The 19,036-nt window shown below is 39.2% G+C and overlaps 1 protein-coding gene across 4 annotated transcripts in view; it reads left to right on the top strand.

Annotated features, from left to right (window-relative positions):
* SHROOM2 (shroom family member 2) overlaps positions 1-19,036 on the top strand; it is a 240,813-nt gene that overhangs the window by 559 nt on the left and 221,218 nt on the right. Inside the window, exon 1 of one of the 4 annotated variants that reach the window (XM_069072797.1) lies at positions 229-979. The exons of 2 other annotated variants lie outside the window; for them this stretch is intronic. In XM_069072797.1, coding sequence (XP_068928898.1) covers positions 755-979 — 225 coding nt within the window. In that variant the 5' untranslated portion in view covers positions 229-754. Of the gene's footprint in view, positions 1-228; positions 980-19,036 lie in introns of those variants that run through there. One more of the 4 variants, XM_069072796.1, reaches the window with a different exon arrangement.

Raw genomic sequence — 19,036 nt, 5'->3', positions numbered from 1 at the left:
CCCCCCCCCCCCCCCCCCCCCCCCCCCCCCCCCCCCTTTCTTCCCCCGTCTCCGCTCCCTCCGCCCCCCAACAGTTTCAGGCCTGGCTCCGGGGAGACGGAGCCTCCACCCCCCCCCCCCCCGGGAGAAAGTGGGGGGAGGTGGGGAAAGAGTCCGGAGAAGGCGGGGCCGGGGTGGAGCTCCGGATCCTTTTGCGGACAGCTCAGTCGTCTCCCGGTGCCGGCCACTTTTGGCCCAGCGGCTCGGAGGAGGACGAGGGTGGGCAGCGGCCCTGGCACGCTTCACCTGCCCTTCTCTGGCCCGCGGGCCCTGATGACTGCGGGTGATCTGGGCGGAGAGCAGGGTTCTGGTGGCAGCCCTGGCCGCCCGGGGGGGGGGGGGGGGGGAACGCCCCCACCCCCGGGTCCTCTGGTGACTTAGCCCCCTCCCCCTTCCAGCCATTTGTCCTCCGGTCCCCTCCCCCCTCGCAGCCCTGGGAGTGCAACTGACACGGACGGAGGCGCGGACACACGCACACGCACACTCACACTCACGCTGGCACGCGCCCCGCCCCCAGCCTCCCACGCCTTCCAGAAGTTGCTGCTTTGTAGTTTGAGTTGGTGGATTCCTCCCGGGGGGAGCCGCTCGCTTGGCCCCAATAAGACCGGAGCGGGGGCGCTGCTAGCGCGCACCATTCATGCCCTCGGGCTGGGACCGCTGGCCGCTGCCCCGCGGCGCCTAGTCCGGCGGCCGAGGGAGGCCCCCCCGCAGCGCCATGGAGGACGCGGAGACCCGAGGCGGTGGGCAGGAGCGATTCCCAGACAAAGATCCCCGGCTGACCCCCGCGCTGGCGGGTCCGGGGCCGCCGCCGCTGATGGTGCTGGAGCCCAGGGGCACGGACGGGCACCGGCTGGTGGAAGTGGTGCTGACCGGGGGCGCTCCCTGGGGCTTCACCCTGAAAGGAGGGAGAGAGCACGGAGAGCCGCTGATCATCACCAAGGTAGTTAGGCGGGGGTCGCGGGCTGGGCAGAGCCGGGGACGGACCCCCGAAGTCTGCTGTGGTGTTTACCGGGCGCGCCTCCTTCCCCGCCGGACCACGGTGGAGCTGGAGGATGGCTATTGTTGATGCCCAGTGTGTGAGTGGGGGGCGGTCGTGCCAGGTTTTCCCAGGGCCGGGTGGGGGTGGGTGGCGGGACCTAAGCCTTTATATTCCAGTGAAGCGTGACTTGTGGATTTAAAGGATCTTATGCATCAGCTCATTAATGGGAACAAGGAGGCTCCCCTCGGGATTCGAGTTCTGGTTTTCTTTTATAAACCACGTTAGATTTTTGCCGGGCTCCCAGCCCGGATGGATACCGCTATGAGGGGGGCTTTCGGTGTCCTTGCTCCCCTTCCCCCGATAGGGCATTTCGGTTTGGCCCTTTCCACCTTTTCCCTTCCCTTCCCGATCAGTGGTCTGCACCTGTATTGAAAGGACACTTAGTTTCTCAAGAGCTCAGAAGCAAAGACTTGGGGTGGGATGGGGAGAGAGGTAGACTTGGAAATGAATGAGGTTCTTAGCCTGCCTCTCCCCACCAGTACTTAAACCAGGTACTGCTGGGGTTACCTCCTGCCTCTTAATCATTATACAAACATGAACTGATCAATACTATCAGTATAGGTCTGATCAGACCTATAGAGAACACCTAACCTTTTTTATTCCTACAAGTATGGCTCCAGATTTTTTTTTTTCATTGCTTTTAGTTCACCAGAAGAAACTTGACAATTTGGTAGTGATTTGAGTTGCTTTTTGGACCATTATACTTGAGCTGAACCTTTAAAACCACTAGACACAAGGAAGCTTCCTTAAATTCTTTGTTCCTCTGCAACTCAAAGATAAGATAAAAGGACACATTTGAAAGTGCAGTTTCATATTTATACAAAGCAACTCTCCTGTTAAAATAGTTTGCGGGTTGATTTCTAAGTGGAGGCTTTTGCTAAAGCTTACCAAAGGGCCAAAGTCCCTTTTAAAATGTAAAAATTGTTGGCTACCAGCAGCTTTTGAAGGTGACTTACTGGTTTTCTCCACATTCCTTCCTCCCCACAGCCGGAAGAATTCCTGTGAGCCCTAACTTTGTGTGCTTCAAGCGACTATAGTCTAGGGAGGGGTATTGCTTTGTTACCCAAATTACCCTGATGTGACTATGAGGCTTTCTGTATCTTTGTGAAGGTGTGGCAACTGTAGGGAAATTCCCCTGGGAGATTTACTTAATACAATTTTGAGTTTGTTAAGAGGCAGAAAAGAGGCCTTTCCTCTTATCCTGTATAGTCATGTTTTGTCTTAAATTTACTTAATTGGATCCTTTCCTAGAGTATGGGCAGCAATAAAATACTTATACGTTGAACCAGTGTGTATTCACACATGCAAATTTATATCTATCAATCTTTAAGCATCAGTACCCTACATGGCCAATATGACCCATCTTCAGGAGTATTCTGATTAATAAACTTTATGTTTATTATTTTGTGAGACTGTCACATGTAGATACGTACATTGTTTTTTTTTTTAAATATAATGCAGTACAATGCATGGAAAGGCGCAAGAGTTTATAAACATTGTTTGAAGTTGGCTTGATTGTGGTGTTGTATTGAGATTCAGCATATCTCATTGTATATTTATTGGAAAAGCATAAACCAACTAATTTCAATTTGACGATACTGCCAAAAATAATAATGGACTGGAGAGCCCCAATACCCCACCCTAACTTTTCCAAGTAACCTTGCATATTTAGACGTGTCTTCTACTTTACCTGTTGCAGATGGACTTATTCTGAGGAACTCTAGGAAACAATAAATAAAACCTGGTGGATTGTACCTGGCAAAAACTTTTACAGTACTGTTTGACAGTTAGCTTTTATTCTCCAATTTGGTTAAATTCTGGGATCAGAGGGGCAGTGAATAGAGCACCGGTCCCGGAGTTCAAATCAGACCTCAGACACTTAACACACACACACACACACACACACACACACACACACACAAAACTAACTGTGTGACCTTGGGCAAGTCACTTAACCCCCATTGCCCTCTGAAAAGCAAAAAAAAAAAAAAACCCAAATAAACAAAAATTCTGGGATCTGGGAGAACTTTAAAGGTGGAATTTAGAATTAAAATACACTTGTTTTCTTGTAGTCAGGCAGGTAGGTAATTTCTTCAGGTTTTCTGTCCTGAATCAGGGTTTGGAGAAATGACCTATGATTGTCTCACAATTGAATTATTTTTAAAAACCTAATTACATATTGGAGAGTCAGTCATGCAGTCAGGAGGACCTGGCTCTGTGACCTTCTGTCTTACCGTCTCAGTGGTTAGACCTTATGTTGTAGAGAAGATGCCAGCCTGTATTGGTAGAGGTAGTTCCTCACCTCGTAATTGCCTCCATCGATGAAATCATAGGTCTTGTCCCTATTCCCTATTCCTAAACTATCCCAGATGATGTTATTTCTCACGATTTAGTCCAGTGCTTGGTAATTCCAAGCCTGTGGTCACTCTCCCTGATTGATTGATAGAAATTGTTATTTCTGACAACTTCAATTCTGAATGAATATTTCTTGTTTTATGAGTAGTTGGTATGACACTGTTCACTTCTCCCTCTTTTAACTAGATCTGAACAATTAATTGTTGTGTGTCTTTGTAACTGTTTGAGTTTGGTTTGTAGGTGATCTACTTGCTATGATTTCCAGCAGGTAAAATATTATCTCCAGTTTGTTCGTAGTGCTTAATAAGAGTTTGCTGATTTCTAAATTTAAAGACCAAGACCAGAGAGGTAGTCGTACAGTGTTACAGTGGAAGTACCATTGACTCTGGAGTCCCAGGTTCCATGTTCAAATCCTTCTGATGTTTACTACACATGGACTTTGGTCAAGTCACTTAATCTTTCTTGGCCTTAATTTTCTCATCTGTAGTATGCAGGGTTGGACAGGATTGCTTCTTGAGGTCCCTTTAAATTCTAGATCTATGATCTATGACCTCTGGGTCTTAGGCATCTGAAAAATAGTCTTATTATCCTATGAGCCTGTGATTTGCCCAAGATCGCCCAGAGATCTTTCATATTGGTAGAGGACTAGAACTCACATCTTTTACTGGATAGTACAGTAGTGTGCATTGTATTCTGATCCTTTTTCCAGAAATATATATACCTTTAGTCATTTAAAATGAGACAATTACTGGTACCTTTCAGAATTAGACTTGAATTTTATATTTAAAATAAACCTAAAATTTTTATTTATCCTGCGCTGCCCCCTCAAAAAAAAAAGTCTCATTTGACCTTTATAGTGGTATGTTTGGAGACATCTGGTGACACAAATGTTTTTGTGAAAGTCATTTTTCTTTATTTGAGCCCAGTAACCCCAGGCTCTGGTGATGGCAGAGGGTTTTATTTACATAGCAAACACTAAAACAAATACTTGCTTCATTTACTTTATGTGGACTGAGGGAGAGAAGGAAAGAAAGAACTGCTTGGTTCTGAGTTTTTCTTCATAAATAGCTAGCATTTATTATTGAGGATAAAGTGTATGGACACGGATAGTCTGGTGGGGTCTCTGTTTTAACATCAGCAAACTGAAGTTAGTAATGGTATACTACCTCCCTTTAGCGTGGCATCCTAAGAATTCAGGAGAGAATGTGTGTAAAGCATAGCAAAGCCCTCTAATGAAAGGGGTTAACAAAATACAGAACCTAAATACTGCATAAGGAAAATTGCAGCCTGAATTTGGTATGACCAACTTCTTTTACAAGTGAATCTACAGATTAGGGAAATCTCAAATAGATTATTCACAAACTGTGCACAAAGATAAATCTCAGATAATGTGACTAAGGATGAAATATATTGGGCACACATTTGTGATACAGGTGTGAGAATAGGACTCAAGGTATCACAGGCTAACCACACTTTATGTCATACCATATATTTTACGACGTATAGTTGATATTTCAGAGAATATAATTTGACTGGTTTAGGATCTGTATAATTAGAGAGCCGTGGTATCCCACTCTAATTCTACCATCCCTATGGTACTATGCAATGAAAACTATCATAATTTTCTGTAAGTTTACACATTGAATCTAATGCGAAACTTCAGGGAAAGGAGCCTAATTTCTGAAAAATGCTGGTGCATAGAACATGAATGATTCAGGAAAAATTCATCCCCTCTTTGGGAAATAAACAAAACAAAACTCACTCTTTCCAGGGGTGGGTCAGAAACTTCATCTTTGCATTAGATAAGAGTTGTGATTTATTCAAGAATTTTGTTCACACATATCTCTCACCTGTTCTATGAAGATAAATCAGGTTTGGTGAGTTCTTGAAAAGGAAATGCTACAGGAAATGATAGTTGGTGATTCATTAGGAGGCATTCTGAATAAGTATTAAATACACTAGTTTGGTGTTAGCAAGCACCCTGCTGTGAGAGGAATGTTTTAGTATGAATGAGGCCCAGTTCCCCGTTGACTTCTTAAAATCTGAGGTGCCTAGCTTTAATAATAGTGTTACGAGGAATGACTTGATAACATTTTCCTTGACCCTTTTATCTTAAAATCTCTTCCAGTTCTTGTCCATACCTGAGTAAAGCTCTACTGTAGAGGGCCGGTGGTTTTTAGGCGGACCTTGAGTCAGTTTTGGGGTAGGTGATATGCTGGTAATTTGGATTGTGAGCCTTTGAACCACTTAGCGCCTAGTCAGAGGATGGCACAGAGCCCCAGAAATAGCTGGACTTCTTTGGAGACTTAACATACTAGGGATGAGTATTTTGGGGATCTTATGGATCCAAAAGTTCTGGATAAGAGTATATTTCTTTTTTCTTTTTTGCTTTTTTTGGAGGGCAGTTGGGGTTAAGTAACTTGCCCAAGGTTACATGGCTAGTTAAATCTCTGAGGCTGGATTTTGAACTCAAGTTCTCCTGGCTCCAGGGCTGGTGCCACTTAGCCACTCCCACTCAATCTGAATATTAATTGGAGGGTTTGGATTAAATGTCCTCCAAGGTGCTTTCTAGCTCCAATTTATGTTACTATCATAACAGCTATACTTCTTAACTTGGTATTTAAAAAAATTTAATATTTCGAATTTGATGGTCATCAGCAAACATTAATATTTCCATATAGAGAAGACAGAAAAGCAGAATTGTACATGAAGCTGTAAATCTACTATGTAGATCTTGTTTTTTAAAGTATATAGTAACTTAAATATGGTGGTATCAACACTGTCTGTGTCCCCTTCCTTTTTTTTGTATGTGTTTCATTGACATTTCTTTCCCTTTTTTATATAAAAAAATTAAATTACTGTCCCCAATCCTTTCCACATCATCCTCTTTTCCTAATAAAAGCCTTTCCTAGTAATAAGTAAGCATAGTCAAACAAAAGAAAATGTGTTTTATTTGTAATTTCTGAAAATGTATGTCTCACTTTATATCTATAGTTTATTACCTTTGTCAAGAGGTAGGAGGCAAGCTTCATCAGTCTTGTAGATTTGTAAATTGTCATTGTATTTATTAGAATCAAAAAAGTCTTTTAAAGTTGTCCTTTACAACGTTATCAATGTATAGATTTATCTCTTGGTTCTGATCAATTCCCTCTGTGTTGATTTATACGATAGCTGCAGAGTTCCTTAGAATCTGTCCTTTTTTTGGTCATTCCTTATGTTTTAATGGTGTTTCATCATGTTCATATTCCAGAATTTATTTAGCCATTCCCAAGTTGATGGGTACCCACTCTACTTCCAATTCTTCTTATTTAACGTCCTCCAAATCTGACTCCAGCCTACCTCTCCATTTTAATTTCATACTATTCTCCATCACATACTTTATGTTCTGGCCAAAAAGGACAGCTGCTTGTTAGCTGTTTCCATCCTGCCTTTCCTAACTTTCTGTGATTATGAAGGCTGTACCACATTCCTGGGATACACTTCCTCCTCATCTTTCAAGACCCACCTCAAATGCCACCTCTTCCATGAAGCCAGCTGAAAATGAGCCCTCCTTCCCTGAGTGTACCTAGAGCGCTGGGGAGCTCTTCCTTGCCCTTACGTAGTCTGTCTTGTATTTTGCTTTTCTTGTCTCTGCGTCATAGGAATAGGGATAGAATCTGTGATTTCACTGATGTAGGGAACTGACAGATAAGGAACCTTCTTCTGCCAATGCTGGTAATGAATCTTCTCTGAAGTTTGAAATATTGGAAAGGTCTCTAGAGACTAAAGGTTCCCAAAGTGTGTTCTGAGAATCCCAGTGGGTCTGAGAAGTCAAAACTGTTTTCCTAGTAAAACCAAAACTTTTCACTCTCATTTCATTTGTTGGTATGGTTTCAGAATCTGAACTGTAACTCACATTTTAAGGAAACACTGTTAAGGTTTGGTATAATATAAAAAATGAATATCCATAATTAGCTGGAAAAGTTATTAAAAACACTCCTTGCTTTTCCAACTACATATTTGTGTGAGGCCAGTTTTCTTCATATATTTCCACCAAAACAAAATATCCCAATAGATTGAATGAGGAAACAAAGATGAGAATCCTGCTGTCTTCCAGTGAGACGTGAGATTTGTAAATATTTGAGAGAATATAAAGAAAAAAATGCCATTCTCTATTTTGTTTTGTTTTGTATAATACTTATTGTTTCACAAAAATGTTACTTGTGTTAATGTTTTATTACTGCTGTTTGAAAATGAATTAAATATTTTAAAAACACATCTGCTTAAGTTTTCTAATATAGTAAATGTCAATAGATAAAACACGCATAAATAAAAGCTCTTGGGATCCTCAGTTTTTAAAAGTGGAAATGACCAAAAAGTTTGAGAAGTGCTGATCTGCAGTACTGAGACATGAATTGACTTGCTCAGGATTATGTAGTGTGTGCCAGGTGGGACTTGAACTCAGATCTTCATGGCTCCAAGTCCAGCTTTCTATAGCCATCACACCCCACTTTCTCTAGGCTGCCATACTGTCCATATTGTTTTCCCCAGATGTGTTGTCAGGTTCAGTAGGACTGCTGAGATTCCTGAGTAGTTTCCCTGGACCCTAGTCTGCCTGTTTGTTGCAAGAGTAGTCAGCTTCTGATTGGTTGGGTTTTAAGGCCACATTGATTTGCTGGGCCATTGTAGAACTCACTTCTTACATTCTTTCTTGGTGCTGTGGCAACACTTTTTAATGGGCAATTGATGCAGTCTGTCATACTTGTGTAAAATACTTACTTGAGCAGCTCTGATTTATTAAAGGGGGCTCCCCCCACTGACCAAATTGACTAGTTGAATATTTTAACTAATGAAATGTTTTAACTAATTAATTGATTAGTTAAATGTTTTAACTAATGAACCATGAATCTACCATGTAGATCTTGTTTTTTAAAGTCATTAACTTAAACATGGTAGCATCAACACTGTGTCCCCTTCTGAACTTCCTCTTACTTTTTTTTTTTATATTTATGTGTTTCATTGTCATTTCTTTCCCTTTTCTATAAAAAATTGAATTACTGTCCCCCCAAAAAGCAAAAGTAGAATGTGTGTTTTACAACCAAGTTTATTAGCCTAATGCAACAGTATCTTACACATAGTAGGGGCTTGGTCAAGCTTGCTGAGTTGGATTGTAAAAGACTCTGAACTCTTGTTTTTAGAGCAGTCCTGAGTTCTGGAATTATTGGGACAAGTTTTATTTGCTTAGATTCCCCAGTTGAAGTTACATGCTTCTGACATATACTGCTATATAGTTTGTCTTTGAGTTGCTAAATTTATTTCTTTGGATGATCAGAGTTTAATCAAATAAAATGTAAGTTACTTTGACAGGAGTAGGAGATGATAGTGGGTTTGCAAAGATTCATAAAATATCCCTTTCTTCTGGGGAGTTTATAATCTGGTAGGAGAGGTAAAACAAATACACAAGATAAATGTGATAAAGGATAGAATAAGGTAAGTGCTATATGAAGATTGCTGTAGGTATTCAGAGCAAAGAGAGTCACCTTCATGAAATCTTTCTTTATTTCCACCCTCATGGATGAGATATAACATTTTTGAACTAAGCCTTGAAGAATGGATAAAATTTGGACAGGATGAGATGAGTTTGTAGGAGAGGGCACTGCTGCCGACAGAAGCAGCATAAGAGATAGAGGCTAGAAAGTGTGGGATATGTTTAAAGAGGTACAAGTCTGGCTGGAGTACAAGGCCCATACAGGGGGAGATTAGGTTGATAGCTCATAGGATCTTGAATGCCACCTTTTGTCATCTTGAAAGCTTTTTTTGGATTGCATGCGGTCTCCTGGAAGTAGACAAATCTCCTGTGAACTTTCATGTTACTGAAGTGACTCCTTGCAGAATGAGCTATAGAGATCATAAGATTTAGAGATTAAAAGGTCTTTACAATTTATTCTACAGATGAAGGCAGTGAGAATCACAAAGGTGAAGTGACTTGTCCAAAGTCAGATTGGGTTGCCAGTATCTGAGCCAGAGACTCAATCAAACCAGTGTATTCTAACGTAAGCTATCTTGCTAACCACACCACTCTTTAGGATACACATGCATATTTACTAATTTCAGTAAGGTTAAAACAATATCAGACTGTTGCAGGGAAAGGCAATGGAATGGTCAATGTCTTGAATCCATGCTATAGGAAACTGGTTGAAAGAACTGGGGATTTTATTGTGGAGAAGAGAGGGCTCAGGGGGAACATCAATCATCACTGTCTTCAAATATCTGAAAGGTTTTCATTTGGAAGAGGGATCAGATTTATCTGGCTGGGCCATATAGTATCAAACTGCAATGAAATAAATCTCCAAACACAGCAATTCAAAAATGGCATGGGATGCCCCATAAGGTTCCTCCTTTATGGATGTCTTCTAGTAAAGGCTGGATGGAAAATTTTTGGTATTGTAGTTAGAGTTCTTGGGTTAAGGGATTTGACAAAATGGTTGTTGAGTTACATTCTAACTCAACATTTTGTGATTCAGTGGTTCCTGTGAGAAATTTTAGCAATAAAAAAATAAGTGTTTGGGCAAAATCATTTTAAAGAATTATTTTTAGAGTTACAATGTAAGTGCATCAAAATGGGATTAAAATTTATGTTGTGTTGTTTTAAGGGTAGTTGAATATTCAACAAAACTTGTTTTTTTTTGAATATTTGTTGAATATTCAACAAAAACTCTGTGGGAATACCATCAACATGCAACTCTAACACTATTCTACACGATTGTAATCTGAAACTACACATTCACAAATTTAGGATTCCTAAAATTCACGGAGTCATATTTTGTTTTATGACCTATGTAAGGAGTGCCAAGTAGAGGACCTTATTTAAGAGTTACAAAGAGATGGGCATCGCTTCTCCTTTTAGCTGAAAGGCACAAAGACTTGTGGGAGAATCTGGCTGGATTGCTTTAAATTAAGTTGCAACATTTACTACACAACTATTATGTGCCAGGTTTGGTGCCATATTGAGGATACAAAGTTGAAAAACTATAGTTTTTGCCCACAAGTTGCTACTCAAAGCCTCAATTGCAATTTCCTCCATTATCAATTCACTGCTCTCCTACATTCCCATCATCACAGTTTCATTTGGTTAGGTGTTAGGGAAAGGGAATATGAGGGGAGATGACAATTTTCCTGAAACTATAAACTAAATTGGTGCCAAGTATGAGGCATTATATTTTGATTGCTGGATTTTTCCCCCCTTCTCCCAGGTGTTAATTTAACTTGGCTCATGTGCTAAAAATGCTAAGGGTATTAACTATAGTCAAAAACTATAAACTAAACTATGTATCATACTTATGTAACCCAAGAAATTAAAACTTTGTGGTTTAATTATGATTTTTAAAAACATATCCTGACAAGTTTAAAAAAAATCCCCTCTCTTCACATGAAAGCATGGCAGCATAAGGAGTGACCCATAAACAATGAGAATTTAAATCTTCATGAATTTGTTATAGCTGGGTAGTCATTGAGCTGGGATTTTCTTCATTCATGTCCATCGTTCATTGCTAAAGAAAATTCATTTCTTGGGAGGTGCTAGATATCTCTATGGATAGAGAATTTTATAGTTGTCCTTTTGCTAAAAGTGTTCTGTGTCAGCATGCAAATCAACTTGGATTTGTAACTGAGTTCTTAGGGAAACTTGAGACAATCCTTGCCAACTCGCTAGCACTTTTGTTCATGCACATTTGTGACTTGGTTTTAATTGACTATGTTTAGCAGGAGAAAAATGCTGAACAGACTTTTATTCAAGTTTTGCCTCATTTATTTTTCAAAGATTGCAATTAGGAATAGGCACCATTTGTTCATTTATTCCTTTATTTATCTATCTCTTATTTGAGCAAAGGTTTTTGAGTTGACTGAAGATCTGAAAGGCAGGTATTGCAAATGATAGTCCCAGCTACAAGCCAAAAGTTAACCTTTACCAGACTGTTGAGAGAATGAAAAATGTTGGCTGCATATTGATCTTTTTAACTTTACCTGTACTACATTTGTAGTAACATTTTCCTGTAGTATGGGTCTATTTGAGATGGATTATTTCCTCTTTTGGAGCCATTATCTTAAAAAGTTACGTGATTGTTCTCTGTCTCTCCTCTCTCTTGTCTCTATGTCTCTGTTTCTGTGTCTTTCTCTTCTATCTCTCTTCTTTCTCTTTTCCTCATCTTTCTTCTCCCCTCCCCTTCCTTCCTTTCCATCCTTTTCTTTCTCTTTCTTTCTTTCTTTCTTTCTTTCTTCCTTCCTTCCTTCCTTCCTTCCTTCCTTCCTTCCTTCCTATAGAAATATGGAGATAGTATGCTTCTGTTTGGTTAAATGTGTATCTGTAGGAAAAATATTCATAATACTTTAAAAGATTTAGGTATTTTGTATGTTGTGTTTGGATCCTATGGATTCTATGGTATATAATTCTGGAATTTAATGCAATTTTATCCGAGGGGGAGAATTCTTCATAAAATCTTCTAATCACTAAGTTGTAAAGAGTGACCCTTCCTGTGGTGCTTTAACTGAAGGTAGAAAAAAAATCTAGTTGGAATTGCTTCTGGCCAACAGCTACTGTAAAGACTTGAAGAGTAATGGGTAATACATTATGTAAAGATCAAACAACTATAGTAGAATGTTTCTGAGAATAGGTAACATTTTAAGTTGTTTTCATAAAATTAATTGGACAAAAACATGGTGTCATTTTGACTGTGGTGTCTAAAATAGCTTTAACTCCAGCATTTAAAATGCTCACTGCAGATAGGCTCCAATAGTTATTTGCTAGCCTATTTAGGATAGTAAGTAACATCCATTTCTGATGTGGATTCTGGCCAAAATGTCCCAGGGAAGCTTCCCAAGTAGATCATGAAAGGCCCTCTTTAACTCAGGGACCCTTAGGAGATGAGTTAGGGGAAGTTAGTGGTATCCATATTTTAATGATATCAGTGGGTGTGGTTTGGAAGAGGATTGTCTTAATGGTTTGTCTGAATTCAGGAAAACTATGATTAACCTGCTGTGATGACTTTTTTTTTGTTTTGCACAAAAGGAATCCCCAACATACAATTAAATTTAGCAAAATTCACCAATTGCCTAATTTCAGCTAGTGGCATATTGCTTTTTGCTTCTGTAGTTTATTGATAATGAAAAGGACATATTCTTCAGTTTTGAGTGTTATTAACATTATCCTAGCAGCCAACCAATTTTTGTTGTTTTTTAGTGTAACCTGCATTTTATTTTTTTATTCTGAACTTGCATACCAAAAAAGGACTTTTCCATATTCCAAGTAGACTAGAAAAACAGGATTATATATGAAACCACAAGTCTCTATTGTGTACAGCTTGCTATTTTTTTTGTAAAAAAAAAGTATATAATAAATTCAGCATGTTTCAAAGCTTTTGAACTTCCTTCTGTTCTCCTCTGTGCATTAAAAAAAATGCTTCAATGACTTGCTTTCCTTTGTTTTTGTAAAGGGGCAACATTATTGTAGTTCCTTTCTCTTTCCAAGTGAAAAAAGAAAAAGAACTTTACAATCCTTGTAAAAAAAAAAGATAAGCCAAATATCCATACATTGCTATATGCAAAAATATTTATTTCATTCTGCATCCTTTGAGAGCATCCCCTTTCCGTCAAGTAATTAGGTAACATGTTTCATTATTGCCCTTCTGAATGGAGGCTGATTACTTTTAAAATATAATTGTATCATTATGTTTATTCTGTCTTCTCTCTGAATCATGTTGTGTAAGTGTTCCAATATTTGAGTTCTTTATTCACAATTTTTTTTTTTTTGCTTTTTGGAGGTCAGTTGGGGTTAAGTAACTTGCCCAAGGTCATATGGCTAGGTTTTTTTTTTGTGTGTGTTTAAGAGGCTGGATCCGAACTCAGGTCCCCCTGACTCCAAGGCCTGCTCTCTACTCACTTCGACACCTAGTCACCCTGATATTCGCCATTTTTTATAGTGAAGTTATATGCCATTACATTCAAATACCATAGTTTGTCCAGAAACTACCCAACTGATCATCAAATTGCCTAAAAAGACCTGAACAAACAAAAAAACTCACCAAAACCCATCCAAAAGAGGCAGTTTGATGAATGTAGTATCTAATGAAAAATTAGTCTGTGTAGATTAGTGTTTGATATTAGTAGTTTAAATGTTGCTCTGGGAATTATTTTGTGGATCATTCCCTGGATTGAGATTATAATAATTCACCTTTATGTAGCACATAATGTTAGGTAATATTTATATACTGCTTTAAAGCTTGCAGGGCCATTTACATACATTGTCTCATTTGACCCTCACAACTATCCTGGGAGGTAGGTGCTTTTGTCACCCTTGTTTTATAGATGATGCCAAACCTGAAACTCTGAGACGTTTAGGTGACTTGAGTATGGACACACAGCTAGTAAGTATCTCAGGGAGACTCCAGGAGCATAGCCTTCCTAACAGCCCTGTGAGATGAGTGTTGAAAATACTGTTATAGCTTATTTGTAGATGAGAAAGCTGAAATTGAGAGAGGTGGAAGGACTTGTTTGATGTCACAGAATTAGGACTTGAACATACATTTTCTGGCACCAAAGTTACTGCTTTATTCTTCCTTTCTTTTTTCCTCCGATGAGGCTACACCTACAGTTTAAGGGAGTTTTAGTTTGTGAATCCTGCTTATAAGAAAAAAAGACATTGTTTAAAAAATTATTTTACATCTTTAATTTGAGCTTGTTGTAGGAGGACGTCCTCAGAAAACAAAAGCAGAAACAAAGGTCAAATTAAACACCAGCATTTGTGAAATGAAATCCTTTGTTTTGTATATGGCAACTTTGGTTATTTCAATCATGTTTCCTCGTTCTAGGATGAAAGCTTTTAGAGAAAATTTCTAGACTTGAAAACATAAATATACTGATGTTTTGAATTTATTATGTGTGTTTCCTGTGTTGATTTAAAAACAGATTTTTTGCATAACAGATGCCTGAGTAGTTTTATGAACATTTTACTACTCATCGAGTAGGTGTTTTCTTCCTCTTTTGGCAGTAGACAGTTTTGGGAAGAAGGCAATCAAAACACTCATACCACTCTAACCAGTTGTGCAACTGAAGGGACAAAAGGAAAAAAATTATGCTCTTTATTGGTTACTTAGACTGTATCTATCATCTTATGCCTGCTGGCACTGTCCTGGACAAATGTTTTAATTTACAAAATTACTAACCCTGTAGCCAAATGCCATTCTTTCGTTTTTCACTTTTTCACCTAGAGAACTTATTGGTAGTTTGCTGAAGAGTGGAAGAGAGATAAACAAAAGATACCATCATATCTTGATGATCAGCATAGGACTCCACTATGACCAGTTGAATTTTTAGCATGTGATTGAATGACCTTCTCTACTGTCAATGTGTATTTATGGAATGTAAGTTAATTTTAATATTAGTCTAAGGAAAACAAGATGGAATAGTTGAGTCTTCTTCCAGAAAACCAAAACAAAATACCATTCTGAAGGACAGCTACACATATTTCAAGTGTTTTGGATTATGTTTACCATTTGTTTTCTCTGTTACCCTAAATGATCTTTTAAAAATCATTCTTTAATGCTACTCTGGAAACTATTTGTAGCACTTAAGAGAAAGTAATGTTCTTTAGCTAGATTAATAAAGGGATGACGTAAGTCCAAATATAAAGCTGCAAGTCATTTTGTTTTTAAATCTGAAAGTTGAGAGAGGTGGAGCCAAGATAGTGGAGTAAAAGCAGGGACTTGCTTGAGCTGTCCCCCAAACCCCTCCAAATACCTGTAAAAATGACTAAACAAATTCTTGAGCAGCAGAACCCTCAAAATGACAGAGTGAAACAAATTTCTGGACCTGGAAGATCAACAGGAAAGGTCTGTTGCACAAGTCTAAGAGAGGAACAGAATCCAGAGTGGGCTGCACTAGAGCAGACCTCAGGGGACTGAATCAGAGGCAGTGTGGTCGTTTCCAGACTTCTCAACTCACAAATGCCAAAGACAACTTAGAAGGTCAATAGGAAAGACCTCTCAGACCTGGGTGAGAGAGGGGAGCTGTCCAGCCCCAGCCCCAGGGTGGCAGCAATGGAGGTGGTGGCAGTGGTGGCTGCTTCTGGGGTTCTCGGTACATAGACGGTGGGGGGATTGAGTGGCTGATCAGACGGGGATTGCAGAGATCTCTTTGCTGGCAGTGAGGCAGAATAATCTTGCTTTGCCCGTGCTCAGATCTCGGTCGCAGTCGTGGGTGGCTGTCCTGGGGCAAGGAGGAGTGATGGCATGGGGAAGCCTGTGGCAGTGGTGGAGAGGAAATCCTCCTCACAATTCCAAGGCAGAAGAGAGTGCTTGTGATCACTCATGGACCAGAGCACAGGCCAGTAGAGGAGTAAACACTTCTTTAATTATACAACCTTGGAAGAGCTGAAAATTTACAGGTTCCTAGAAGTATCTCTGAAGACAGCTGCACAAAACCCCTGAAACTTGCTGCACAAAACTCCTGAAACTTGGGGTGGTTTGCCCTCCACCCGGGAAGCAGAGTCCTCCCTGAACAAAGAGCTAGAAAGTCAAGTAATTGGCTGGGAAAATCAGCAAACAGCATAAAAAAATCCCTCAGACTCTAGAATCTTACTGTGGTGACAAGGAGAATCAACATACAACCAGAAGAAGAAAACAGTCATCTAAAGCCTCCAAGAAAAATATGGATGGGTCACGGACCATGGAAAAGCTCAAAAACAGAATAGGCCACATGGAAAAGGAGGTCCAAAAACTCACTAAAGAAAATAATTCCTTAAAAATTAGAATGGAACACATGGAAGCTAATGACTTTATGAGAAATTGAGAAATTATAAAACAGAACCAAAAGAATGAAAAAATAGAAGACAATGTGAAATATCTCATTGGAAAAGCAACTGACCTGGAAAATAGATCCAGGAGAGATAATTTAAATATTATTGGGCTACCTGAAAGCCATGATAAAAAAAAGAGCCTAGACATCGTCTTTCAAGAAATTATCTAGGAGGGGCGGTTAGGTGGTACAGTGAATAGAGCATTGGCCCTGGAGTCAGGAGGACCTGAGTTCAAATACGGCCTCAGACAGTTAACACACACACACACACACATACACACACACACACACACACACACACACACAAAACTAGCTGTGTGACTTTGGGCAAGTCACTTAACCCCAATTGCCCTCCAAAAAAGCAAAAAAAAAGAAAGAAAAAAAGAAAAGAAATTATCGAGGAAAACTGCCCTGATATTCTAGAACCAGAGGGGGAAAATAGAAATGGAAAAAATCCACCAATCACCTCCTGAAAGAGATCCCCAAAAGGAATCTCTTAGGAATATTGTTTCTCAGAGTTCCCAGGTCAAGGAGAAAATATTGCAAGCAGCCAAAAAGAAACAATTTGACTATTGTGGAAATAGAATCAGGGTAACACAAGATTTAGCAGCTTCTACATTAAGGGGATTGGAGGGCTTAGAATATGATATTTTGCAGGTCAAAGGAGCTGGGATTAAAATCAGCAAAACTGAGTATAGCTTCAGGGGAAAAATTGATATTCAATGAAATAGAGGACTTAAAAATATTCTTGATGAAGAGACTAGAGCTGAATAAAAAATTTGACTTTCAAATACAAGATTGAAGAGAAGCATGAAAAGGTAAACAGGAAAGGAAAATTGTAAGGGACTTATTAAAGCTGAACTGTTTACATTCTTAACATGGAAAGACTATTTATAATTCATGAGACCTTTCTCAGTATTAGGATAGTTGGAGAGGTGAGTTGAATATGAAGGGATGATATCTAAAAAATAAAATTAAGGGATGAGAGAGAGGAATGTACTAAAAGAAGAAAGGGAAAAGTAGAATGGGGTAAATTATCTCACATAAAAGAGGTAAGAAAAGCTTTTACATTGGAGGGGAAGAGGGAGAGGTGAGAGGGAATGAGTGAACCTTAGTCTCAATGGATTTGACTTAAGGAAGGAATAATATATACACTCATTTGGGTATGGAAATATGTCTTACTCTACAGGAAAGTAGGAGGGGAAAGGGATGAGAGGTGGGGGATGATAGAAAGGAGGGCAAATGGGAGGAGGGGTAATCAGAAGTAAACATTTTTGAGGAGGGACAGGGTGAAAGGAGAGAATAGAATAAATGGGGGGTGGGATAGGATGGAAGGAAATATAGTTAGTCTTCCACAACATGACTGTTATGGAAGTGTTTTACATGACTACACATGTATCACCCATATTGAATTGCTTGCCTTCTCAATGGGGGGGTGGGGTGGGAGGAAGGGAAAGAATGTGGAAATTTTAAAAATAAATGTTAAAAATTGTTTTTACATGCAACTGGGAAATAAGATATACAGGCAATGGGGTATAAAAATCTATCTTGCCCTACAGGAAAATAGAAGGGAAGGGGATAAGAGAAAGAGGGAAGAAATTGGAGGAAGGGGTAAACTGAATGCACGTTGGATGGGGGAAGGGGAGAATTGGGGAGAAAATTTGGAACTCAAAATCTGGAAGTGAATGTTGAAAAATAAAAATAAATTAATAGGAATAATAATAATGACAATAAGACAACAGAAAAATCTGGAAGTTGAAAGTGTGTATGTGTCAGAATTGTTTTATTATAAATATTTTCAAAATCAAAATTTTTTGAGACTATTAACATGAAATCCAAATTTGGATAAATACAGATCAGTATTTGTTATAATATGAATGACAAAGGTCAAAGTAAAAACAAGAAAATTAAGTCAACTGCTTGTATTCAAATCAGCTGACTTGTATACTTGAAAAAATCTTTATAAAATAATCATCTCAGATCAGCAAAGACCTTTTTCCATAGAAAGGATCTTGCAGCATTTCCACCTGTTTTCTCCTGGCACCCTTTTTTGCATGACTTATAATTATTTTGTTAATTACCATTCCCTCTGGATGTATTGCCACATTTGGCTTTGTTGACCTTGGCTGTGACTTGTAGAGCCACTTGAACCACCAGTTACATTACCTTTTCCTTTACTCTTTTGTTGCCTTTATACCTCTTTGGGCTGTGAAGTTTTGATTTTCCTTTTCATTGAAACAATTTGATGCTCTCTGCTTTTTTTTTTTTGATTTTGTGTTTATTTTTAGTTTACATCATTCATTTCCACAAGATTTTGAGTTACAAATTTTCTCCCCATTTTTCCCCTTCCCACCACCCCAAAACAGCTATCCCACTGAATATCCCCTCCCCCAATCTACTCTCTTTTTTGCCTTATGTCCACATGTAATTCAGTATTCTTAATTTTTTTTTTTTTTGCTTTTTGGAGGGGGAAGGGCAGGGCAGTTGGGGTTAAATAACTTGCCCAAGGTCACATGACTAGTAAGTGTTAAGTGTCTGAGTCCAAATTTGAACTCAGGTCCTCCTGACTCCAGGGCCAGTGCTCTATTCACTGCACCACCTAGCTGCCCCATAATTCAGTATTCTTAATCTCATGACTGAACATTACATAATATTCTTTAAAAAAAATTGTAGCATATTTCTCTGATAAAGGATATATAAAGAATTAATTTAAATTTATAAAAATAAGAGCTATTCCCCATCTGATAAATGGTTAAAGGATATGAACAGGAGGTTCTG

This window comes from Petaurus breviceps, unplaced genomic scaffold (assembly GCF_028583685.1).
Source record: "Petaurus breviceps papuanus isolate PSGF00001 unplaced genomic scaffold, PetGlider_PUasm1.0 90849, whole genome shotgun sequence".
Classification (NCBI taxonomy): Eukaryota; Metazoa; Chordata; class Mammalia; order Diprotodontia; family Petauridae; genus Petaurus; species Petaurus breviceps.
The sequence above is the reverse complement of the archived record's forward strand: the minus strand, read 5'-3'. Positions and strand labels throughout refer to the sequence as shown.